This window comes from Mobula hypostoma, chromosome 7 (assembly GCF_963921235.1).
Source record: "Mobula hypostoma chromosome 7, sMobHyp1.1, whole genome shotgun sequence".
In the NCBI taxonomy this organism is placed as follows: Eukaryota; Metazoa; Chordata; class Chondrichthyes; order Myliobatiformes; family Myliobatidae; genus Mobula; species Mobula hypostoma.
The window spans coordinates 17,680,892-17,707,463 of record NC_086103.1 but is presented as its reverse complement, the minus strand read 5'-3'; the positions used below and the strand labels follow the sequence as shown (position 1 = coordinate 17,707,463).

Here is a 26,572-nt window from a genome sequence, read left to right as displayed (position 1 = left end):
ATTCAGCTCCTATACCTTATGGTCTTATTTTATTCATGGAGATCAGATCATTACACAGTGCATTGTGGTAGTACAAGAGAAAACAATAACAGAATCCAGAATAAAGCGTTATAGTTACTGAGAAAGTACAGTGCAGGTAGACAATAAGGTGCAAGGTGATAACAAAGTAGTTTGTGAGTTCGAGTCCACTTTATCCTACTAGGGAGCCAATCAATAGTCTGAGCGCAGCAGGGTAGAAGGCATCATTAAGCCTGCTGGTACATGTTCAGGCTTTTGTACCTTCATCCCAGTGGAACATGGGAGAAGGGAGAATGTCCAGAATGGGTAAGGTCTTTGACAATGGTGACTGCTTTACTGAGGCAGTGAGAAGTGTAGACAGAGTCCAGGGAGGGGAGGCTGGTTTCTGTGATGTGCTGAGCTGTGTCCACAACTCTCTGCAGTTTCCCGCAGCCACGCGCGGAGCAGTTGCAGTACGAAGCTGCGATGCTTCCAGATAGGATGCTTCCTGTAGTGCATTGATAAAAATGGGTGAGGGTCGATGGGGACATGCAAAATATTTTCAGCCTCATGAGGAAGTAGAGGTTTCTTAGCTATTGCACCAATGTAGTGAGACCAGGACAGGTTATTGGTGGTGTTCACTCTTGGAACATGAAGCTCTCAATCTGAACATCATGGATGTAGCCAGGAGCATGTGCACCACTCCCAATGCTGAACTCAATGATCGTAAAGCCATAAGATATAGGAGCAGAATTAGGCCTTCTGGCCCATCGAGTCTACCATAGCATTTCATCACAATTGATCCATTTTCCCTCTCAGCCCCAATCTCCTTACTTCATTCCCTGACTAATCAAGAATCTATCAACCTCTGCCATACATAAACCCAATGTCTTGGCCTTCACAGCTTCCTGTGGCAATGAATTCCACAGATTCACAACTCTCTGGCTGAAGAAATTCCTCATCTCTATTCTAAATGGATGGCCCTCTATTCTGAGGCTGTGCCTTCTGGTCTTAGACTCTGCATATCCACTCTTTCAAGACCTTTCACCATTCGATAGGTTTCAATGAAATCACCCCTCATTCTTCTCAATTCTAGTGAATATAGGCCCACAGCCATCAAATGCTCTTCACATGGCAAGGCATTCAATCCCGAAATCATTTTCGTGAAACTGTTTGAACCCTCTCCAATCTCAGCCTATCCTTTCTCAGATAAGATTTCAAAGTACATTTATTATCAAAGAAAGTATACAAACTTAAGATAAGGGCCCAAAACTGCTCACAATACTCTGCGAACTTCACCAGTACTTTCTATGCTTCCTTTTATATTCTAGTCCTCTTGAAATCAATGCAAACATTGGATTTGCCTTCCTCACCACCAATTCAACCTGCGAGTTAACCTTTAAGGATTCCTGGATGAGGACTCAAGTTCCTCTGCACCTCAGATTTTTGAATTTTCTCTTCAGTTAGAAAGCAGTACAAGCTTTTATTTCTGCTACCAAAGTTCATGACCAAACACTTTATGACACTGTATTCCATCTGACATTTCTTTGTCTATTCTTCTAATTAGATTAGATTATGAGGACACGCAGTCCTTTTTTATTGTCATTTATTAATGCATGCATTAAGAAATGATACAATGTTCCTCCAGTGTGATATCACAGAAACAAAGACAGACCAAGACTGAAAAACTGAGAAAAACCACATAATTATAACATATCGTTACAACAGTGCAAGCAATACTGAAATTTGATAGAAGAACAGACCATGGGCACGGTAAAAAAAAAAGTCTCAAAGTCTCTCGAAAGTCCCATCATCTCACGCAGACGGTAGAAGGAAGAAAAACTCTCCCTGCCATGAACCTCCAGCACCGCAAACTTGCCGATGCAGCACCCTGGAAGCACCAAACCATAGCCGACTCTGAGTCTGTCCGAAAACTTCGAGCCTCCGACCAGCCCTCCGACACCGAGCACCAAGCACCATCTCTGTCGAGCGCTTCGATCCCAGCCCCGGCCGCCAGCAACAGGCAAAGCCAAGGGTTTGGGGCCTTCCCCTCGATTGCACAGTAGCAGCGGCAGCGAACCGGGCATTTCAGAAGTTTCTCCAGATGTTCCTCCATGCTTCTCACGTCTGTCTCCATCAAATCAGGATTGTGCATGACATCCTACTTACAAATACGATATCATTCACCGGAGAGGCCGCACGCACTGCGTGGCACCGCCATCTTCTCCTCCCTCCTAATCTGTCTGCCCTTCTGTAGCTTCTCTACTTCTTCAAAACTGTCTACCCCTCCATCTATCATTGTATCACCAACAAACTATGCTACAAAGTTATAAACTCTGTCATCCAAATCATTGACATAAAACGTAAAAACTAGCAGTCCCATCACAAACCCCTGTGGAACACCACTAGTCACCGGCAGCCAACCAGAAAAGACTCCCTTTATTCCCACTCTTTGTCTCCTGCCAATCAGTCACTGCTTTATCCATGCTAGAATCTTTCCTGTAACACCATGCCTCATCTATTTTACATCAGTCTTCACTGTGTTCTAAAAGAGATAGTGGTAGAGATTGTGGAGGCATTAGGACTGATCCTTCAAGAATTATTGGACTCTAGCATGGTTCTGGAGGACTAAAAAATTGCAAATGTCACTCCACTCTTTAAGAAAGGAGGAAGGCAACAGAAAGGAAATTATAGACCAGTTAGCCTGACCTCAGTGGTTGGGAAGATGTTGGAGTCAATTGTTAAGGATGATGTTACAGAGTACTTGGTGACACAGGACAAGATAGTACAAAGTCAGCATGGTTTCCTTCAGGGAAAATCCTGCCTGACGAACCTGTTGGAATTCTTTGAGGAGATTACAAGTAGGATAGTTAAAAAGATGCAGTAGATATCATATATTTGGATTGTTTGAAGGTGTCATACTTGAGGCTGCTTACCAAATTAAGAGCTCATGCTATTACAGGAAGATTACTGGCATGGTTAGACCATTGGCTGATTGGTAAAAGGCAACGAGTGGGAATAAAAGGTTTCTTTTCTGGGGCGGCCAATGACCAGTGGTGTTTCGCAGGGATGGGTGTCGGGACTGCTTCTTTTTATGGTGTATATCAATGATTTCGATGATGAAATAAGACATGTGACCATAAGACATAGGAGCAGAATTAGGCCATTCAGCCCATCTAGTCTGCTTCGCAATTCCATCATGGCTGATCCCAGATCCCACTCAGCCCCATACACATGCCTTCTCGCCATATCCTTTGATGCCCTTACTGATCAGGAAAAGATCAACTTCCACCTTGAATATACGTATGAACTTGGCCTCCACCACAGTCTGTGGCAGAGCATTCCACAGATTATTACTGTCTGGCTAAAAAATTTCCTCCTTACATCTGTTCTAAACGGTCACCCCCTCAATTTTGAGGCTGTGGACTCTAGTTTTGGATACCCCCACCAAAGGAAACATCCTCTCCACATCCACCCTATCTAGTCCTTTCAACAATCAGTAGGTTTCAAAGAGATCCCCATACATTCTTCTAAATTCCATCAAGTACAGACCCAAACCTGCCAATCGTTCTTCAATGTTAACTCCTTCATTCCTAGCATCATTTTCGTGAACCTCCTCTGGATTCTCCATGACAACACATCCTTTCTGAGATGTGGGGCCCAAAACTGTTGCTAATACTCCAATGTGGCCTGACTAATGTCTTATAAAGGCTCAGCATTATCTCTTTGCTTTTATATTCTATTCCCCTTGAAATAAACGTCAAAATTGCGTTTAACCTCTGGGAGCCTTGCACGAGGAACCCTAAGTCCTTCTGCACCTCTAATGTTTGAACCTTCTCCTCATTTAGATAATAGTCTACACTATTGTTCCTTTTACCAAAATGCATTATTGTACATTTCCCAACGCTGTATTCCATCAGTATTGCTTTGCCCATTCTTCCAATTTGTCTAAGTCCTGTTGTAATCGCATTGCTTCCTCAGCACTACCTACACCTCCATCTATCTTTGTATCATCCGTAAACTTTGCCACAAAGCCACCAAATCATTCACAAACAACAGGAAAAGTAGCAGTCCCAATAAAGACCCATGAGGAACACCACTAGTCACTGGCAGCCAACCAGAAAGGGCCCCCTTGATTTCCACATGCTGACTCCTGCCTGTCAGCCATTCCTCTATCCACGCCAGTATCTTTCCTGCATTGCGATTGGATTTTATCTTGTTAAGCAGCCTTATGTGTGGCACCTTATCAAATGCCTTCTGAAAATCCAAGAAATTACATCCACTGCCTCTCCTTTGTTCACCCTGCTTGTTACTTCCTTGAAGAATTGTAAAAGAATTTGTCTGGCAAGATTTCCCTTTACAGAAACCATGCTGACTTGGATAATTTCATTATTAGTGTCCAAATACCTCGAAACCTCATTCTTAATGACAGACTCCAACACTTTCCCAACCACTGAGGTTAGGCTAACTGGCCTATAGTTTCTTTCCTTTTGCCTTCCTCCCTTCTTAAAGAGTGGAGTGATATTTTCAATCTTCCAGTTCTCCAAGACCATGCCAGAAACAAGTAACTCTTGAAAGATCATGACCAATGCATCTGTTATTTCTTCAGCAACCTCTCTCAGGACTCTGGGATGTAGTTCACCTGGTCCAGGAGATTTATCCACTTTAAGATCTCTGAGTTTGCCTAGCACTTTTCCCTTTCGTAATAGAAATTGCACTCACTCCTGCTTCCTGACACTCACGGAACTCTGGCACAGATGCAAAGAACCCATTAAGTTCATCTGCCATTACTTTGTCCCCTATTATTACCTCACCAGCATCTGTTCCAATGGTCCAATATCAACACTTTTACTCTTTATAGAAACATAGAAAATAGGTGCAGGAGTAAGCCATTCGGCCCTTCAAGCCTGCACCGCCATTCAGTATGATCATGGCTGATCATCCAACCCGTTTATTCCCACTCTTTATGCTTCCTGTCTGCCAACCAATTCTCTATCCACATCAATACCTTACCCCCAATACCGTGTGCTTTAAGATTGCACACTAATCTCCTGTGTGGGACCTTGTCAAAAGCCTTTAGAAAATCCAAATATACCACATCCACTGGTTTTCCCCTATCCACCCTACTAGTTACATCCTCAAAAAATGCTATGAGATTCGTTAGACATGATTTTCCTTTCACAAATCCATGCTGACTTTGTCCGATGATTTCACCGCTTTCCAAATGTGCTGTTATCACATCTTTGATAACTGATTCTAGCATTTTCCCCACCACCGATGTTAGGCTAACCAGTCTATAATTCCCCGGTTTCTCTCTCCCTCCTTTTTTAAAAAGCGGGGTTACATTAGCCACCCTCAAATCCTCAGGAACTAGTCCAGAATCTAAAGAGTTTTGAAAAATTATCACTTAATGCATCCACTATTTCTTGGGCTACTTCCTTAAGCACTCTGGGATGCAGACCATCTGGCCCTGGGGATTTATCTGCCTTTAATCCCTTCAATTTACCTAACACCACTTCCCTACTAACATGTATTTCGCTCAGTTCCTCCATCTCACTGGACCCTCTGTCCCCTACTATTTCCGGAAGATTATTTATGTTCTCCTTAGTGAAGACAGAACCAAAGTAGTTATTCAATTGGTCTGCCATGTCCTTGTTCCCCATGATCAATTCACCTGTTTTTGACTGTAAGGGACATACATTTGTTTTAACCAATCTTTTTCTTTTCACATATCTATAAAAGCTTTTACAGTCAGTTTTTATGTTCCCTGCCAGCTTTCTCTCATAATCTTTTTTCCCTTTCCTAATTAAGCCTTTTGTCCTCCTCTCCTGGACTCTGAATTTCTCCCAGTCCTCAGGTGAGTCGCTTTTTCTGGCTAAATAGTATGCTTCTTCTTTGGAATTGATACTGTCCCTAATTTCCCTTGTCAGCCACGGGTGCACTACCTTCCCTGATTTATTCTTTTGCCAAACTGGGAGGAACAATTGTTGTAGTTCATCCATGCGATCTTTAAACGCTTGCCATTGCATATCCACCGTCAATCCTTTAAGTGTCATTTGCCAGTCTATCTTAGCTAATTCACGTCTCATACCTTCAAAGTTACCCTTCTTTAAGTTCAGAACCTTTGTTACTGAATTAACTATGTCACTCTCCATCTTAATGAAGAATTCCACCATATTATGGTCACTCTTACCCCAAGGGGCCTCTCACGACAAGTTTGCTAACTAACCCCTCCCCATTGCTCAATACCCAGTCTAGAATATTCTGCTCTCTAGTTGGTTCCTCGACATGTTGGTTCAAAAAACCATCCCACATACATTCCAAGAAATCCTCTTCCTCAGCACCCTTACCAATTTGGTTCAACCAATCGATATGTAGATCGAAGTCACCCATTATAACTGCTGTTCCTTTATTGCATGCATTTCTAATTTCCTGTTTAATGCCATCCCCAACCTCACTACTACTGTTAGGTGGCCTGTACACAACTCCCACCAGCGTTTTCTGCCCCATAGTGTTATGCAGCTCTACCCATATCGATTCCACATCCTCCCGGCTAATGTCCTTCCTTTCTATTGCGCTAATCTCCTCTCTAAGCAGCAATGCTACCCCACCTCCTTTTCTTTCATGTCTATCCCTCCTGAATATTGAATATCCCTGAATGTTGAGCTCTCATCCTTGGTCACCCTGGAGCCATGTCTCTGTAATCCCAACTATATCACATTCATTAATAACAATCTGCACTTTAAATTCATCCACCTTGTTATGAATGCTCCTTGCATTGACTTACAAAGCCTTCAGGCTTGCTTTTGCAACACTCTTAGCCCTTACACAATTATGTTGAAAAGTGACCCTTTTTGATTTTTGCCCTGGATTTGCCGGCCTGCCACTTTTACTTTTCACCTTACTACTTTTTGCTTCTACCCTCAGTTTACACCCCTCTGTCTCTCTGCACTTGGTTCCCATCCCCCTATTGTGAACTAACCTCCTCTCTCCTAGCCTCTTTAATTTGATTCCCACCCCCCAACCATTCTAGTTTAAAGTCACCTCAGTAGCCCTCGCAAATCTCCCTGCCAGGATATTGGTCCCCCTAGGATTCAAGTGTAACCCGTCCTTTTTGTACAGGTCACGCCTGCGCCAAAAGGGGTCCCAGTGATCCAAAAACTTGAATCCCTGCCCCCCGCTCCAATCCCTCAGCCACGCATTTATCCTCCACCTCATTGCATTCCTACTCTTACTGTCGCGTAGCACAGGTAGTAATCCCAAGATTATTACTTTTGCAGTCCTTTTTCTCAACTCCCTTCCTAGCTCCCTATATTCTCCTTTCAGGACCTCTCCCCTTCTCCTACCTATGTCATTGGTACCTATATGTACCACGACCTCTGGCTCCTCACCCTCCCACTTCAGGATATCTTGAACATGATCAGAAATATCCCGGACCCTGGCACCAGGGAGACAAACTACCATCCGGGTCTCCAGACTGCATCCACAGAATCGCCTATCTGACCCTCTTACTATCGAGTCCCCTATTACTACTGCCCTCCTCTTCCTTTCCCTACCCTTCCGAGCTACAGGGTCGGACTCTGTGCCGGAGGCACGGCCACTGTCGCCTCCCCTAGGTAAGCTGTCCCCCTCAACAGTACTCAAACAGCAGTACTTATTGTCAAGGGGCACAGCCACTGGGGTACTCTCCAGTACCTGACCTTTCGCCTTCCTGACCGTGACCCACTTGTCTGCCTCCCGTGGCCCCGGTGTGACCACCTGCCTGTAACTCCTCTCTATCAACTCCTCACTCTCCCTGCCAGGACGAAGGTCATCGAGCTGCAGCTCCAGTTCCCTAACGCGGTCCCTTAGGAGCTGCATCTCAGCGCACCTGGCGCAGATGTGGACGTCTGGGAGGCCTGGAGACTCCAGGACCTCCCAGATCTGGCACCGAGAACAACAAGCTACCCTCACACTCATACTGCCCCTCTCCTCAAATAACAACAAAAAATGAATACCAAACCTTCCTCGCCTCGCCCGTTTCCGCCTAAGCCCGTTGAGCCGAAGCCCTTAAGCCTTCACTCTGCTCCCGGCTCACTCTGCCGCCCACAAACGACGTTGCCGGCTGTATGAGGCTCTGTTCCTTTTAAATCTTCCGCGCTTCACTGCCCGACGTCACATGCCTGTGTAGTCCCGCCTTTCTGAACGCCGATGGGAAAAAACCCAAAAAATTCAAAAATGGCTTCCTCTGAATCCCACTCCAAGTGTTACTTCCTTAAACACTCTGGGATGCAGACCATCTGGCCCTGGGGATTTATCTACCTTTAATCCCTTCAATTTACCTAACACCACTTCCCTACTAACATATATTTCCCTCAGTTCCTCCATCTCACTGGACCCTTGTTCCCCTACTATTTCTGGAAGATTATTTATGTCCTCCTTAGTGAAGACAGAACCAAAGTAATTATTCAATTGGTCTGCCATGTCCTTGCTCCCCATAATCAATTCACCTGTTTCTGACTGTAAGGGGCCTGTAAGGGGACTGTAAGGGTCTTAACCAATCTTTTTCTTTTCACATATCTATAAAAGCTTTTACAGTCATTTTTTATGTTCCCTGCCAGCTTTCTCTCATAATCTTTTTTCCCTTTCCTAATTAAGCCTTTTGTCCTCCTCTGCTGGACTCTGAATTTCTCCCAGTCCTCAGGTGAGCCACTTTCTCTGGCTAATTTGTATGTTTCTTCTTTGGAATTGATACTATCCCTAATTTCCCTTGTCAGCCACGGGTGCACTACCTTCCCTGGTTTATTCTTTTGCCAAACTGGGATGAACAATTGTTGTAGTTCATCCATGCGATCTTTAAATGCTTGCCATTGCATATCCACCGTCAACCCTTTAAGTATCATTTGCCAGTCTATCTTAGCTAATTCACGTCTCATACCTTCAAAGTTACCCCTCTTTAAGTTCAGAACCTTTGTTTCTGAATTAACTATGTCACTCTCCATCTTAATGAAGAATTCCACCATATTATGGTCACTCTTACCCAAGGGGCCTCTCACGACAAGATCGCTAATTAACCCTTCCTCATTGCTCAAAACCCAGTCCACAATAGCCTGCTCTCTAGTCGGTTCCTCGACATGTTGGTTCAAAAAACCATCCCGCATACATTCCAAGAAATCCTCTTCCTCAGCACCCTTACCAATTTGGTTCACGCAATCTATATGTAGATTGAAGTCACCCATTATAACTGCTGTTCCTTTATGGCACGCATTTCTAATTTCCTGTTTAATGCCATCCCCAACCTCACTACTACTGTAGGTGGCCTGTATACAACTCCCACCAGCGTTTCCTGCCCCTTAGTGTTATGCAGCTCTACCCATATCGATTCCACATCCTCCAGGCTAATGTCCTTCCTTTCTATTGCGTTAATCTCCTCTCTAACCAGCAACGCTACCCCACCTCCTTTTCCTTCATGTCTATCCCTCCTGCACCTCCTCTCTGTATGCTGACTCATCGTTCTTGCTGATGAGACCCACCACGGTCGTGTCATCGGTGAATTTGATGATGTGGTTTGAGCTGTGTGTTGCAGCACAGTCGTGGGTCAGCAGAGTGAACAGCAGTGGACTGAGCACACAGCCCTGGGGGGCCCCAGGGCTCAGTGTGATGGTGTTGGAGATGCTGCTTCCAATCCGGACTGACTGAGGTCTCCCAGTCAGGAAGTCTAGGATCCAGTTGCAGAGGGAGGTGTTCAGGCCCAGTAGGCTCAGCTTTCCAATCAGTTTCTGAGGAACGATTGTGTTGAATGCTGAACTGAAGTCTATGAACAGCATTCGAACATACGTGTCTTTTTTGTCCAGGTGGGTTAGGGCCAGGTGGAGGGTGATGGCAATGGCATCATCTGTTGAACGATTGGGACGGTACGCGAACTGCAGGGGGTCCAGTGAGGCGGGCAGCAGGGTCTTGATGTGCCTCATGACGAGCCTCTCGAAACACTTCATGATGATGGATCTGAGTGCAACGGGATGGTAGTCGTTGAGGCAGGACACTGAAGACTTCTTTGGCGTGGGGACGATGGTGGCGGCCTTGAAGCACGTAGGAACGACAGCGCTGCTCAGGGAGATGTTGAAGATGTCAGTGAGAATATCTGCTAGCTGGTCTGCACATCCTCTAAGCACTCTGCCAGGAACATTGTCTGGTCCAGCAGCCTTCCGTGGGTTGACCCTGCACAGGTTTCTCCTCACATCAGCCACAGTAAGACACAGCACCTGGTCATTTGGAGGAGGAGTGGTCTTCCTCGCCGCCACATCATCTTCCGCCTCAAAACGAGCGTAGACGTTGCTCAACGCATCTGGGAGGGAGGCATCACCTGCACAGTCAGGTGATGTTGTCCCGTAGTTGGTGATGTCCTGAATGCCCTTCTACATGTTTCGCGTGTCGCTGCTGTCCTGGAAGTGGCTGTGGATTCGCTGGGCATGTGCACGCTTTGCCTCTCTGATGGCCCGGGACAGTTTGGCCCTCTCTGTTGTTAGGGCTGCCTTGTCGCTTGCTCTGAAGGCAGAGTCACGGGTCCTTAGCAGCACACGCACCTCCGCGGTCATCCATTGTTTCTAGTTAGCGCGTGTAGTGATGGTCTTGGCCACAGTGAAGTCATCAATGCACTTGCTGATGTAGCTAGTCACTGATGCCGTGTACTCCTCTAAGTTGGTGGAGTTGCCATCGGTTGCAGCCTCCCTGAACATGCGCCAGTCAGTGTGCTCAAAGCAGTCTTGAAGAGCAGAGATGGCTCCTGCTGGCCAGGTTTTCACCTGCTTCTGAACTGGTCTGGAGCGCCTGATGAGCGGTCTGTATGCTGGGATTAGCATAACAGAGATGTGGTCTGAGTAACCAAGGTGGGGGCGGGGCTTCGCCCGGTACGCGTCGGGAATGTTTGTGTAAACAAGGTCCAACGCGTTCTCCCCTCTCGTTGCATAGTCCACATACTAATGGAATCTGGGGAGCACTGACTTAAGGTCCGCGTGGTTAAAATCTCCGGCGACAATAAACAGTCCATCAGGGTGTGCGTTCTGCAGTTCGCTAATAGCCCCATACAGTTATCAGAGCGCCTCCTTAGCATTAGCGCTGGGGGGAATGTAGACAGTGACTCGAAGGACAGGGGTGAATTCCTGTGCACCCCCAGGTACTTGTAGGTCCTCACCACTTCCACGTCCTCACCATCAATAGTAATAGGGTGCAGTGCAGGATTAGTCTTCCTAAAGTCCATCACAATTTCCATTCTCTTACTGATGTTGAGCTGCAGATGATTCCGCTTGCACTACTTGACAAAGTCTTTGCCAGGGCCCTATATTCATCCTCCTATCCTCCCTTTATACAGCCTACTATAGCTGACTTATCAGAAAATCTCTGCAGGTGAAATGACTCAGTGTTGTAACTAAAGTCCGAGGTATAGAGGGTAAACAGGGAGGCATCCAATACAGATCTAAAGAAGAGCTAAAGCATCAATATAATCACTCCGACTCTATCCACTCAGATGATGACCACTGCTCTTACCCCGCCTTCCTTTAATTTGCTCTTTCTATTCAATCCCAGACGCTGATTGGTCGCTGGTCAATGCTTTTTTTTCCCACTGTAGTGACCCACTACCGCCTTTTGTACTTGGGCAGCATGCCTGATTGAAGTCCCCTCCTCTCAAAAATCCAAACCCCCACCCCACCCCGTGCAGCGCTAGCAAACCTTCCCGCTGGGATATTAGTCAGATGCAAGCCGTCTCTTCTGCATTTTGGGAGGACAAACCAGAAGGCTGAGTACAGGGTTAATGGTCAGTTACTTAAGAGTGTGGATGAACAAAACCTTGGGGTTCAAATCCATATATCCCTCAAGGTCGCTGCACAGGTTGATAGGATAGTTAAGAAGGCCTATGGGATGCTAGGCTTCATTCATAGGGGGATTGAGTTCAAGAGTAGAGAGGTCATGTTGCAACTCTACAAATCTCTGGTGAGACCACACTTAGAATATTGTGTTCAGTTTTGGTTACCTCATTACTGGAATGATGCGGAAGCTATGGAGAGGGTGCTGAGGAGATTTACCAGGATGTTGCCTGGATTGGAAAACAAATCTTATGAGGCAAGGTTAGCAGAGCTGGGACTTTTCTCTTTGGAGCATCGAAGGATGAGAGGGGACTTGATAGAGGTCTACAAGATTATGAGAGGCATAGATAGGGTGGATACCCAGTACCTGTTTCCCAGAGCACGAATAGCAAATACCAGAGGGCATATGTACAAGGTTAAGGGAGGGAGGTTTAGGGGAGACATCAGGGGTAAGTTTTTTTACACAGGGGGTTGTGGGTGCCTGGAATGACTTGCCAGGGATGGTGGTGGAGGTTAAAACATTAGGGGTATTTAAGAGCCTCTTGGACAGGAACATGGATGAAAGAAAAATAGAGGGTTACGGGGTAGTGTGAGTTTAGTACTTTTTTTAAGGAATATATGGGTCGAAACAACATCGAGGGCCGAAGGGCCTGTATTGTGCTGTAGTATTCTAGTGTCTAGAGTCTAGAATCACTAGATTCTGGAATGGTTCCGGAAAACTAGAAAATTGTAAATGTCACTCCACCCTTCAAGAAGGGAGAGAGGCAGAAGAAAGGAAAATACAGGCCAGTTATTCCGACATCCATGGTTGGGAAGATGTTGGGAGTCGATTATTAAAGATGAGGTCTCAAAGAACTTGGAGGCACATGATAAAATCAATCGTAGTCAGCATTGTTTCCTCAAGGGAAAACTTTTCCTGACAAAGCTGTTGAAATTCTTCGAAGAAATAACAAGCAAGATAGACAAAGGAGAATTGGCTGATGTTTTCCAGAAGGCCTTTGACAAGATGCCACACACAAGGCTGCTTAACAAGCTATGAGCCTTGTGCATGGAATGGGCTGCCGGGAATGGTGGAAGAGGCTAACACAATAGGGTCTTTTAAGAGACTCCTGCATAGGTACATGGAGCTTAGAAAAATAGAGGGCTATGGGTAACCCTAGGTAATTTCTAAAGAAGTACATATTCCACACAGCATCATGGGCTGAAAGGCCTGTATTGTGCTGTAGGTTTTCTATGTTGGAATTGGCAGGAGGCAAAGAGTGGGAATAAAGGGAGTGTTTTCTGCCTGTGACTTAATGGTATTCCACAGGAGTCTGTGTTGGGACCAATTATTTTTACACCATATGTCAATTGTTTGGATGATGAAGTTGATGGCTTTGGTACAAAGTCTGCAGATGAAATGAAGATAGGTGAAGGGACATGTAGTTTTGAGAGAGAGGATACAAAAGGACTTCGACAGATTAAGAGAATGGGCAAAGAAATGGCAGATGGAATACAATGTCAGGAAGTGTATGGTAATGCATTTTGGCTGAAGAAATGAAAAGGTTGACTATTTTCTAAATGGAGAGAAAATGCAAAAAAACTGAGCTGCAAACTGAGCCCTTGTGCAGGATTCCCTGAAGGTTAGCTGGTTGAGTGTGTGGTGAGGAAGGCAAATGCAATGTTAGCATTCATTTCAAGAGGACTAGAATATAAAAGCAAAGATGTGATGTTGAAACTTTATAGATCACTGGTGAGGCTTCACTCAGGGTATTGTAAGCAGGTTTAGGCCCCTCATCTTAGAAAGGATGCGCTAAAACTGGGAGACGGTTCAAAGGAGGTTCATGAAAATGATTCCAGGATTGAATGGCTTATCATATGAAGAGCGTTTGACGGCTCTGGACTTGTATTCACTGGAATTCAGAACAATGAGGAGTGACTTCACTGAAACGTATCGCATGGTGAAAGGCCTTGATAGAGTGGACATGGGGATGTTTCCTATAGTGGGAGAATCTAAAATCAGGGGACCCAGCCTCAGAATAGAGGGGTGTCCTTTTAGAATGGAGATGAGAAGGAATTTCTTTAGCCAAAGAGTGGTGAACCTGTGTAATTCTTTGCCACAGTTAGCTGTGGAGGCCAAGTTTTTAAAATATATTTAAGGCAGAGGTTGATAGAGTCTTAATTGGTCAAGGCAAGAAGGAATACAGGGAGAAGGCAAGAGACTGGGTCTGAGAAATGGTGCAGCAGACTCGATGGACCAAATATCCTAATTCTGCTTCCATATCTTATGGTCATATGGTCTTTATCAATCAACCTGAACACTGCTCAAAGCACCAAAATGCCGCAAGTTGCTGCCTCTTCTATTCAATCGATGAACCTGAGTGAACTACTACTTCTCAAGCTTCCAATCACCAAATGGGTGCTTAGAAAACATTTGGTCATGTGTGTAGATTGGAAAGTTTTAGGGGCGAAAGGATATAGTGCAGCATTGATGAATTGGAACAAACGGTCTGTTTCCAACATTTGCCCACTCCTCTACACCCTCCCCCACCAAATCGACACCGTGTAGTCTCACCGGGTCATTCTGCCCTGCCTGAATCCTGTAACGTGTAATCAGCTGAGGCTTCCCAGTGACATCGACTATCAATAGAAGTCCATTCACCAGCCAGAAAGCGACGGTTGGGATTACCATAGTACCTGGGAACGAAACAAAAGGCAACTGAATATCGACAATGGTTAGAAATCATTAGCACTTTCACATTAACACGAGTTAGAGTGGTGATATTGGAAATGGTTCAGGGTTGAACTCCATCTGCCACTTCTCAGCCCAGTTTCCCATTCTATCAATGTCCCGCTGTAACCTCTGACAGCCCTCCACACTATCCACAACACCCCCAACCTTTGTGTCATCAGCAAACTTACTAACCCACCCCTCCACTTCCTCATCCAGGTCATTTATAAAATTCACCAATAGTAGGGGTTCCAGAGCAGATCCCTAAGGCACTCCACTGGTCACTGACCTCTATGCAGAATATGACCCGTCAACAACCACTCTTTGCCTTCTGTGGGCAAGCCAGTTCTGGATCCACAAAGCAATGTCCCCTTGAATCCCATGCCTCCTTACTTTCTCAATAAGCCTTGCATGGTGTACCTTATCAAATGCCTTGCTGAAATCCATATACACTACATCTACGGCTCAACCTTCATCAATGCGTTTAGTCATATCCTCAAAAAATTCAATCAGGCTCATAAGGCACGACCTGCACTTGACAAAGCCATGCTGACTATTCCTAATCATATTATACCTCTCCAAATGTTCATAAATCCTGCCTCTCAGGATCTTCTCCATCAACTTACCAACCACTGAAGTAAGACTCACTGGTCTATAATTTCCTGGGCTATCCCTACTCCCTTTTTTGAATAAAGGAACAACATCCACGAGCCTCCAAACCTCCGCAACCTCGCCCGTCCCCATTGATGATGCAAAAATCATCGCCAGAGGCTCAGCAATCTCCTCCCTCGTCTCCCACAGTAGCCTGGGGTACATCTTGTCTGGTCCCGGTGACTTATCCAATGTGATGCTTTCCAAAAGCTCCAGCACATCCTCCTTCTTAATACCTAAATGCTCAAGCATTTCAGTCTGCTGCAAGTCATCATTACAATCACCAAGATCCTTTTCCATGGTGAATACTGAAGTAAAGTAACACACATCAAAGTTGCTGGAGAACACAGCAGGCCAGGCAGCATCTCTAGGAAGAGGTACAGTCGACGTTTCAGGCCGAGACCCTTCGTCAGGACTAACTGAAGGAAGAGTTAGTAAGAGATTTGAAAGTGAGGGGGGGAGGGGGAGGGGGAGGGGGAGGGGGCGATCCAAAATGATAGGAGAAGACAGGAGGGGGAGGGATGGAGCCAAGAGCTGGACAGGTGATTGGTAAAAGGGATATGAGAGGCCCAGGGAGAAGGAAAAGGGGGAGGGGGGGAAAACCCAGAGGATGGGCAAGGGGTATAGTCAGAGGGACAGAGGGAGAAAAAGGAGAGAGAGAGAAAGAATGTGTGTATATAAATAAATAACGGATGGGGTACTGAAGTAAAGTATTCATTAAGTACCTCTGCTATTTCCTCTGGTTCCATAGACACTTTCCCACTGTCACACTTGATAGGTCCTATTCTTTCACGTCTTATCCTCTTGCTCTTCACATACTTGTAGAAGGCCTTGGGGTTGTCCTTAATTCTGGAGTGTACCTATGCAGAACTCCACACAAATATCCCCTGAACATTTGCCACATTACTTCCATACTTTTCCCTGAGAACATCTGTTCCCAATTTAAGCTTCCAATTTCCTGTCTGATAGCCTCATATTTCCCCTTACTCCAGTTAAACGCTTTTCTAATTTGTCTGTTCCTATGTCTCTTCAATGCTATTGTAAAGGAGATAGAATTATGATCACTATCTCCAAAACGCTTTCCCACTGAGAGATCTGACACCTGACCAGTTCATTTCCCAATACCAGATCAAGTACAGCCTCTACTCTTGTAGGCTTATCTACATATCGTGTCAAGAAACCTTTCTGAACACACCTAACAAACTCCACCCCATCTAAACCCCTTGCTCTAGGGAGATACAAATCGCTATTTAGGAAATTAAAATCTCCCATCACGACAACTTTGTTATTATTACACCTTTCCAGGATCTGTTTCCCTATCTGCTCCTCGATATCCCTGTTACTATTGGGCAGCCTATAAAAAACACCCAGTAAAGATATTGACCCCTTCCTGTTTGTTGCCAAGTTTACAGATGACACAGAAGCGGAGGGACAGGGGCTGTTGAGCAAACAGGTGGGCTGCAGAAGGACTTACACAGATTAGGAAAACAGGCAAGAAAGAGGCAAATGAAATACAATGTTGGAAAATGCATGGTCATGCACTTTAGTAGTAGAAATAAACGTGCAGACTATTTTCTAAATGGGAAAAAAATCCAAAAACCTGAGATTCAAAGGGACTTGGGAGTCCTTGTGCAGAACATCCTGTTAACTTACAGGTAGAATCAGTGGTGAGGAAGGCAAATGCCATGTTAGCAATCATTTCAAGAGGTCTAGAATACAAGATCAAGGATGTGATGCTGAGGCTTTTTAAGGCACTGGTGAGGCCTCATGAACATTGTGAACAGTTTTGGGCCCCTCATCTTAGAAAAGATGAGCTGGCATTGGTGAGGGTCCAGAGGAGGTTCACAAGGATGATTCCAGGAATGAAAGGGTTATCATACGAGGAATTGTGTCTGGGTCTGTACTCACTAGAATTTAGAAGGATGAGGGCGAATCTCATTGAAACCTTTCAAATATTGAAAAGCCTGGACAGAGTAGATGTGGTAAGGAGTCTAGGGCAAGAGGGCACAGCCTACGGATAGAGCAGCATCCATTTAAAGAGTACCTTTACTACACATACTACCTTGGGATGAATTTGTGGAATTTACTATCACAGGCAGCTGTGGACACAAGGACGCTGGATATATTTAAGGCAGAGCTTGATATGTTCTTGATTGGACATGGCATCAAAGGGTACGGGGAGAAGGCTGGGGAGTGGGGCTGAGGAGGGAACAAAAGGATCAGCCATGATTGAATGATGGAGCAGACTTGATGGGACAAAATGGACTAAATCTGCTCCTATGTCTTATGATCTAAGTGTTTCACACAGAGAAAATCAGAATCAGGTTTATTATGGGGAATCTCCTCTGTACTTTCTTCAACACCAATACATTCTCTCTGAGATAAGAGGTCTAAAACTATTGACAATATTTCAAGTGTAGCCTAACTAGTGTCTTATAAAGCTTCAGCATTATCTCCTTGTTTTAATATTCTACTCATCCTGAAATAAATGCCAACATACGTATTTGCCTTCTTTATCACAGACTCGACCTGCAAATTAACCTTCTGGGAGTCTTGCTCAAGAACTCCCAGTCCCTTTGCGACAATGATGTTTGAATTTTCTCCCCATTTAGATAATAGTCCACACTATTGTTCCTTTTACCAAAATGCATTATCATACATTTACCAACTCTGTATTCCATCTGCCACTTTTTTGCCCATTTTACCAATTTGTCTAAGTCCTGCTGCAATCACATTGCTTCCTCAGCACTACCTACCCCTCCACCTATCTTCATATCATCCACAAACTTTGCCACAAAGCCATCATTCCATTATCCAAATCATTGAAAAACAATCTTAAAAGTAATGGTCCCAATACTGATCCCTGAGGAACACCTACTAGTGACTGGAAGCCAACCAGAAAGGGCCCCCTTTATCCCACTTGCTGTCTCCTGCCTTTCACCCACTCCTCTATCCATGCCAGTATATGTCCTGTAACACCATAGGATTTTATCTTGTTAAGCAGTCTCATTTGTGGCTTCTTATCAGATGCCTTCCGAAAATCCAGGTAAATGACATCCACTGCCTCTCCTTAGTCCACCCTGCTTGTTACTTCCTCAAAGAACTCTAACAGATTTCTCAGGCAAGATTTCCCTTTAGAGAAACCATGATGACTTTGACTTATTTTATCATTAGTCTCCAAGTAGCCTGAAACCTCATCCTTAATAATGGACTCCAACACTTTCCCTACCACTGAGGTTAGGCTAACTGGCCTATAATTTCCTCCTTTTTGACTTTCTCCCTTCTTAAAGAGCGGAGTGACATTTGCAATTTTCCAGTCCTCCAGGACCATGCCAGAATCAAGTGATTCTTGAAAGATCATGACCAATACATCCATTATCTCTTCAGCAACCTCTTTCAAGACAACTGGATGTAGTCCATTTGGTCCAAGTGTCTTATCCACCTTAAGACCTTTCAGTTTTTTCCCTTACTATCTCGTACAGGGTACCTTTACTACACATACTACCCTGGAATTATTTTTTGCAGGCACTTACAGGAAAATGACAAAATACAACCAATATAATTTATTTAAAATTATACATAAAAATATACATAATACCTTAACCACTTGGCCATGTGCCCACGTGGCCAACTGGTTAAGGCATTTGACTAGCGGCCTGAAGGTCATGAGTTCGAGCCCCAGCCGAGGCAGCGTGTTGTGTCCTTGAGCAAGGCACTTAACCACACAGTGCTCTGCAACGACACTGGTGCCAAGCTGTATCAGCCCTTGCCCTTCCCTTGGACAACATCGGTGTCGTGGAGGGGGGAAGACTTGCAGCATGGGCAACTGCCGGTCTTCCATAAAACCTTGACCAGTCCTGCGCCCTGGAGAGTGAAGACTTTCCAGGCGCAGATCCATGGTCTTGCAAGACTATCGGATACCTTAAAATACATAAAAAAGCCTGACAAACGATCAATGTGCAAAAGGAGATATACTGTCCAAATAAAAAGAATAATACAGATAACATGAGTTGTAAAGAGTCCTTGGAGGTGAGTCAGCTGGAGAAAGTGTTCAGAGATATGGTCAGTGCAGTTATCCAAGCTGGTTCAGGAGGCTAATGGTTGAGAGGTAATAACTGTTCCTGAAACTGGTGGTGTGGGTCCTAAGGCTCCGCATCTCCATATCTCCTGCCTGATGATTGTAGTGAGAAGACCGCATGGCCTGGACTGTGGGTGGCCTTGACGATGGATGCTGCTTTACTGTGATGGCGCTCCGTGTAAATTTACTCAGTGGTGGGAAGAACTCAGCCTGATTGGGCGTATCCATCACTTTCTGTTGCCTTTTCCATTCCTGGGCATTGGTGTTTATTCACATCATACAGAACCAGGAGAGATAGAGACAGAAGAAATGGTTTCGGTCAGAAGTGTAGGTAACCAGATGAGACACACTTGAAATTGTAGTGATGTAGGGCACAAGGGAATTAAATCAGATTGAAGAGTAATTTTTTTTTTTACAAGTTAACTGAAAGAAAATAGTGGGGCTGCAAGGAAAGAGCATGGGAGTGAATAACCAGATAACTCGTCAAATGAGAGAATGAAGAGCAGGATGCTTGACTGACTACCTCCTGTGTGTGACTGTCAATCTTCCCTTCCTCCAACTGAAAGAATTCAAACCCAAGCCCAACATCTAATCATCTTACTCCCCTTTCTGTTCCTTTCCTCCTGCGTACCTTTACTCTTTACAGCCACAATGGAATTTCCAGTTTTCTATTAAACTTCTTATTTTTATCAGAGTCAAAGGAACGAGAGATTCCTGAATTAAATGAAGAATTGTTTCCTTATACACCAGGCTCACCAAAATTAACGATGGAAACAATAACTAAAATCACTAGCCCCTCTCGAAACTTGAAATGTGCCCCAAACAAAAAATGCACACCAAACATAGGAACATAGAAAACCTACAGTACAATACAGGCCCTTCGGCCCATAAAGTTCTGCTGAACATGTCCCTACCTTAGAAATTACTAGGCTTACCCATAGCCCTCTATTTTTCTAAGCTCCATGTACCTATCCAAAAGTCTCTTAAAAGACCCTATCATATCCGCCTCCACCACCATTGCCGGCAGCCCATTCCACGCACTCACCACTCTCTGCATAAAAAAAACTTACCCCTGACATCTCCTCTGTACCTACTCCCCAGCACCTTAAACCTGTGTCCTCTTGTGGCAACCATTTTAGCCCTGGGAAAAAGCCTCTGACTATCCACACGATCAATGCCTCTCATCCTCTCATCATCTTATACACCTCTATCAGGTCACCTCTCATCCTCTGTCGCTCCAAGGAGAAAAGGCCAAATTCACTCAACCTGTTTTCATAAGGCATGCTCCCCAATCCAGGCAACATCCTTGTAAATCTCATCTGCACCCTTTCTATGGCTCCAACAAAACCCCAAAACAATGGGCTTTACCAAACCCTGCACAACATCCAACTCTCCCCTATCTCCAGACTGAGCTGTGCATCTACTCTAAATCACAGGTCAGCTGTACTCACCGAGAAGGAAGAGGACACATTCATTGCCTTGGAAGAAGTTGTACGCCTTTCCCCACTGTGACTGCCAGAAGTCCCCGGATGCTCCCCAGAACTGTTGCAAGTGCCTGCAGATAGAATGAATATTTCCAGTTCAGAATGAGTGGGTCAGCACAGAAATAAGCCCTTTGACCATAAGGTATAAGACCAGATGGCCTAATTCTGCTCCGTTGTCTTTATGGTCTTATTTGGCCCATTGAGTCTGTTCCGCCATTTAATCATGGCTGATCCTTTTTTCCCCTCCTCAGCCCACTCCCCAGACTTCTTCTCATAACCTTTGATGTTGTGTTCAATGAAGAACCTATCAAGCTTTGCGTTAACTGAACAACCTGGCCTCCACAACTGCCTGTGGTAATAAATTCCAGAAATTCATCACCCTCTGGCTAAAGAAATTTTTTCTGCATCTCTGTTTTAAATGGATGGCCCTCTATCCTGACACTGTGTCCTCTTGTCCCAGACTCCTCCACCATGGGAAACATTCTTACATCTATTGTGTCTAGGCCTTTTAACATTCAAAAGATTTCAGCAAGTACAAACCCCAGAGCTATCAAAAGTTCCTTGCTGACTTTGTCTTATCTTGTCCTATGTCACTAAGTACTCCACAACCTCATCCTTAACAATTGACTCTAACATCTTCCCAACCAGTGAGGTTAGTCTAACTGGTCTATAATTTCCTTTCTGCTGCCTTCCTTCTTTCTTAAAAAGTGGAGTTTCATTTGTAATTTTCCAGTCCTCTGGCACCATGTCAGAGTCCAATGATTTTTGAAAGATCATTTCTAATGCCTCTACAATCTCTACTGCTACCTCTTTCAGAACCCTAGGGTGCAGTGTATTTTGTCAGGGTGACTTACATACCCAGTTTTTCAGCTGTTTCAGCACCTTCTCCCTTGTAATAGTAACTGCACTCCCCTCTCTTCCGTCACACCCTTCCACAGTGAAGACTGATACAAAATACTCTTTTAGTTCATCTGGCATCTCCTTGCCCCCCGCTATTATTTCTCTGGCCTCACTTTCTAGCAGTCCTATATCCAAACTCATCTCTCTTATTTTTAAAAACACTTGAAAAAACCTTACTATCCACTTTGATATTGTTTACCAGCGTGCTTTCATATTTCATGTTTTCCTTCCTAATAATTCTTTTAGTTGCTCCCTGTAGGGTTTTAAAAGCTTCCCAATCGTCTGCCTTCCCTCTAATTTTTGCTTTGTTGTATGCCTTCTCTTTTGCTTTTACATTAGCTTTGACTTCCCTTGTCGGCCATGGTTGGGTACTAATTTGCCATTTGAGTAATTCTTTATTTTTGGAATACGTCTATCCAGCACCTTCCTCATTTTCCCAGAAACTCACACCATTTCTGCTCTGCTGTCATCCCTGCCAGTATCTCCTTCCAATTTTCTTTGGCCAACTCCTTTCTCACACCACTATAATTTCCTTTACTCCACTGAAATACTGCTACATCAGACTTTACTTTCTCCCTATCAAATTTCAAGTTGAACTCAATCATTTTGTAATTACTGGTTCCTAAGGGTTCTTTTACCGTAAGTTCCCTAATCACCTCCGGTTCATTTTATAATTGTATAATACCCAATCCAGTACATTCATGTTACACCTGTAAGGGGTTTCTTCTTTTATGTTACTGCATAGTCTAATTAAAATGGCTTCTTTGTTATGTTAAAATTAAAATGGCTTCTTCGTTAAATGCTGAGAAAGTCTCTAGCTAGCACTTTGCTTGGGTTATAACAGATATCAGAGTACTATGAGCCAATGGGTGTCCATGTTATTCTTTCTTGGGGTGATATGCTGTCTCATATGGCTGGGAACCAGGGGCTTTTGGCAGGGAGTCAGAGGAGAGACCGTGAGGACGACAGACATGCAGGAAATCTCAGGTTTATCACTCCGACTGGTCCCGAGCTGCGAGTCGAAGGGGTCAGAATGATCCCAAAGAAATTCCCGAGCTCCAACGTGTGCACGAAGAAATTGAACTTTGATAAGTCTGGCGCCTTTTCCATTCCTTTTTTGTATTGAACTTCTATTAATCTCATAGACTTAGTAATATCTATAAAGTGTAATTGGTAAAACGTACATTGTGTGCGGGCTGATGATTGATGTTTGAAGCTGAATCAGGTGTCAGTTGTACAGCAACCGACATCAACGGAGACAAGGTGGGCAGCAGACGGGGTTTCCCCTGGATAGATACGAGCCAATATAGCTGAGCGTTACACACCTATCATAAACCTGCTGGCTCGTGCTCAGCTCTATCATCCTGGTTCCCATCCAGCTGCCATATTAGTTTCTGGATGGGCTATTAGTGGGTGGAATGTGTAATAGCAGCACTAATGTGTGATGATTTCTGGTTGGCTGCCGGTGACTAGAGGTGTTCCTCAGGGGTCAGTATTGGGACCACTTCTTTTCACATTGTTTGTCAATAATTTAGATAGTGGAATTGATGGCTTTGTGGCAAAGTCTGTGGATGATATGAAGATAGGTGGAGGGGTAGGTAGTGCTGAGGAAGCAATGCAATTGCAGCTGGAATTAGACAAATTGGAAGCAAGGGCAAAAAAGTCGCGATGAAATACAGTGTTGGTAAATGTACGATAATGCATTTTGGCAAAATGAACAACAGTAGACTATTATTTAAATAAGGAGAAGGTTCAAACATCAGAGGTGCAGAGGGACTTGGGAGTCTTTGTGCAAGACGCCCAGAAGGTTAATTTAGAGGTTGAGTCTGTGGTAAGAAGGAAATGCAATGTTGCCATTTATTTCAAGGGGAATAGAATATATGAGCAAGGAGATAATGCTGAGGCTTTATAAGATACTAGCCAGACCACATTTGTATACTTAAGGTGGAAGATGATCATTTCCTGATCGGTCAGGACATCAAAGGTTATGGCGAGAAGGCAGATGTATGGGGCTGAGTGGAATCAGGATCAGCCATGATGGAATGGTGGAGCAGACTCAATGGGCTGAATGGCCTATTCTGCTCCTATGTCTTACGGACATATGGTCTTATCCCACACTGTTAACTTACCAAGTCACCGAGTTCCGAAATGCTGCAAACACGAAGAGTCCAGATCCCAGAATAAAGGTTGCTTTCTTCACCGAATCCCAAACACATCTCTCCTGTAGATGAGGCTTCAAATGACAGTGCACCAAACATCAATCATTTTAGCAACCTCACTACACCATATAAATAACCCCCCACCACAGCCCATACCCCAAAAATAACCTTCACCATACTCCAGAGACCACAACCAAACCCCAAAAATAATCCCCACAGCACCCCCGCACCCCAGAGGTAAACCCCACCACACCCCTGTACCCCAGAAATAGTCCCCATTGCACCCCCCTGTATTGCAGAAAGAGCCCATCACACCCTGCACCCCGTACCCCAGAAACGGCCTCCACCGCACCCCATACCCCATAAAAAGCCCCCGCCGCACCCCATACTCCAGAAATAAATCCACCATGCCCACGTACCACAAACTAGCCCCTCTTACACCCATGAACCCCAGAAATAACCCCCACTGCATCCCCTATACCCCAGGAACAGCCCTGCCTCACCCACGTAGCCCAGAAATAACCCCTACCGTACCCCCGTGTACCAGAAATAATCCCAGCCGCATCCCCGTAGCCCAGAAATAACACCCACCGCACCCCCATACATGAGAAATAGTCCCCACCGCACCCCCGTACCCCAGAAATAGTCCCCATCTCAAACACATACCACAGAAGTAACATCCACTGCACCCCCGTACCCCAGAAATAGTCCCCATCTCAAACACATACCACAGAAGTAACATCCACTGCACCCCCATACCCCAGGAACTAGACCCGTGACACCCCCGTGCCCCTAAATCGAGTCCCCTGCTGAACCCCCGTAGCCCAGAAATAGCCCGCACCATGCCCCCATAGCCCAGAAATAGCCCCAACTACACCCCTGTACACCAGAAACATCCCCCGCCATGCCCCCGTAGCCCAGAAATAGCCTCCACCATGTCCCCGCACCCCAGAAATAGCCCCCACCACACCCCTGTACACAAGAAACAGCCCCACCTCCTCCCCGTAGACCAGAACTCGCCCCACCGCATCCCCATACCTGAAATAACCCCACAGCACCCATACCCCAGAAATAACTCCCACCTCACCCCCACATCTCAGACATAACCCCCACTGTACCCCCGTGCCACAGAAATAACCCCCTCGATATTCAAAGCAAAATGAACCAACACTGTACCCCTGAAATAACCCTGTTCCACTGCACCTCTCTCCACCACACCGCACATGCGGCAACTCACCTAAGATCACAGCTCAACAACACATACCCCCAAAGCTCTATCACAGAAATCCCATCCTCCAGAAATCTAACTGACACAACACTGTAATCCACAAACCTTTCCCTAGCACATCCCAAAAATCTTTCCTCTGCACACTAACCTTGCACCACTTTCTTCTGCAAGGGAGCAGATTTCTGGCACTCAGATTGATAATTTAAAGCCTTCAATGACCACAGGTACCAGAAGACTGGACAATTGCCAACATTGTTCTTTTACTCAAGATGGGCAGCAGTGATGATCTATGAAACTAAAAGCTCTGAGCTTTAGATCCGTGGTAATGACATTATTAGAAAAAAAATCTAACAGAGGAAGGAACTGCTTGGAGATAGAAAATAGAACTGTACACCACAATACAAGCCCTTCAGACCATGACGTTGTGCCAAGCTTAGTCAGCATAGCAATCTTGGCTTAACAATGAGAAATTTTGTAGAGTTATTTGAGAAGATCGATGAGGGCAGAGCCATAGATATTGTCTGCTTTGACTTTTCGTAGGCCTTTGACAAGATCCTGCATTAGGTTGGTTAAGGACAATAAAGTATATGGGATCCAAAAAAATGGAATCCTAAATTGCCGTGGCAGAGGGTGGTAGTGGGATACTTTTCAGATTATAGAAATGTGACCTTATGTTTGTTATATACTGACAATACATGATTATTAAGTTTGCAGATGACACGCAAATTGGTGAATAGCAAAGATTGCCCAAGGCTATGGTGTAGATCAGCAGGAGCGATGGGCAGAGCTAGGACAGGTGGAATTTAATCTAGACAAGCGTGAGATGATGCAATTCTGGAAAGTCAAATAGGAGTAGGACAGATACCATAAACAGTGGGGCCCGAAGAAACACTGATAAATAGGGGGATCTTGATGTCCAAGTCCATAGTTCATTGAAACTGGCAACAGGGTAAAGATGATGGCATGTTTGACTTGACAGTTAAGGAATCATGTTAAAATTTCATAATATACTGGTTTGGCCACACTTGGAGTCCTGTGTGCAGTTTCTATTGACAGCACTAAAGGAAGGATGTGACCATACAGGAGATGGTCCAGAGGAGATTCACCAGGATATTGCTGGGGTCAAGGAGATTACATAGCACAGGAACAGGTCCTCCAATCCACGACATATGTGCTGACCACAATAAGAGTTTGAACAAATTCCTTCCACCTGTACCTGGTCTATAAGCTGGGAGATTGTTTTCCCTGGAGTGAAGGGGTTGGAGCCATGATCTGATAGAAATATATAAAATCATGAGAAGAAGGTAGAGCAGATGGAAAGAAACTTTCCACCCGGTGCTGGAGATGGCTACAAAGTGCAGAAGGGTCAGGTCTGATGTCTGGAATGTTCCACCAGAGGACGGGCTGATGGTAGAAATATTACAACATCAGTGAGGTGTTCGGACAAGCACTTGAATAACCAAGACATAGAAGGCCACTAACCTCATAGGGTCAAACTGTATAAGTATAGAGAAGTACAAAGGTT

At 44.9% G+C, this 26,572-nt stretch overlaps 1 protein-coding gene across 8 annotated transcripts in view; it reads right to left on the bottom strand.

The window, feature by feature from the left end:
- The window catches only part of faxdc2 (fatty acid hydroxylase domain containing 2), a 104,279-nt gene that overhangs the window by 43,044 nt on the left and 34,663 nt on the right, over window positions 1-26,572 (bottom strand). For all 8 annotated transcript variants that reach the window (XM_063053111.1, XM_063053106.1, XM_063053109.1 and 5 more), the window contains 3 exons: window positions 23,790-23,893; window positions 20,728-20,831; window positions 14,392-14,513 (listed from right to left, as the gene is read on the bottom strand). In XM_063053111.1, the coding sequence (XP_062909181.1) occupies window positions 14,392-14,513; window positions 20,728-20,831; window positions 23,790-23,893 (330 nt within the window). The remainder of the gene's footprint in view (window positions 1-14,391; window positions 14,514-20,727; window positions 20,832-23,789; window positions 23,894-26,572) is intronic.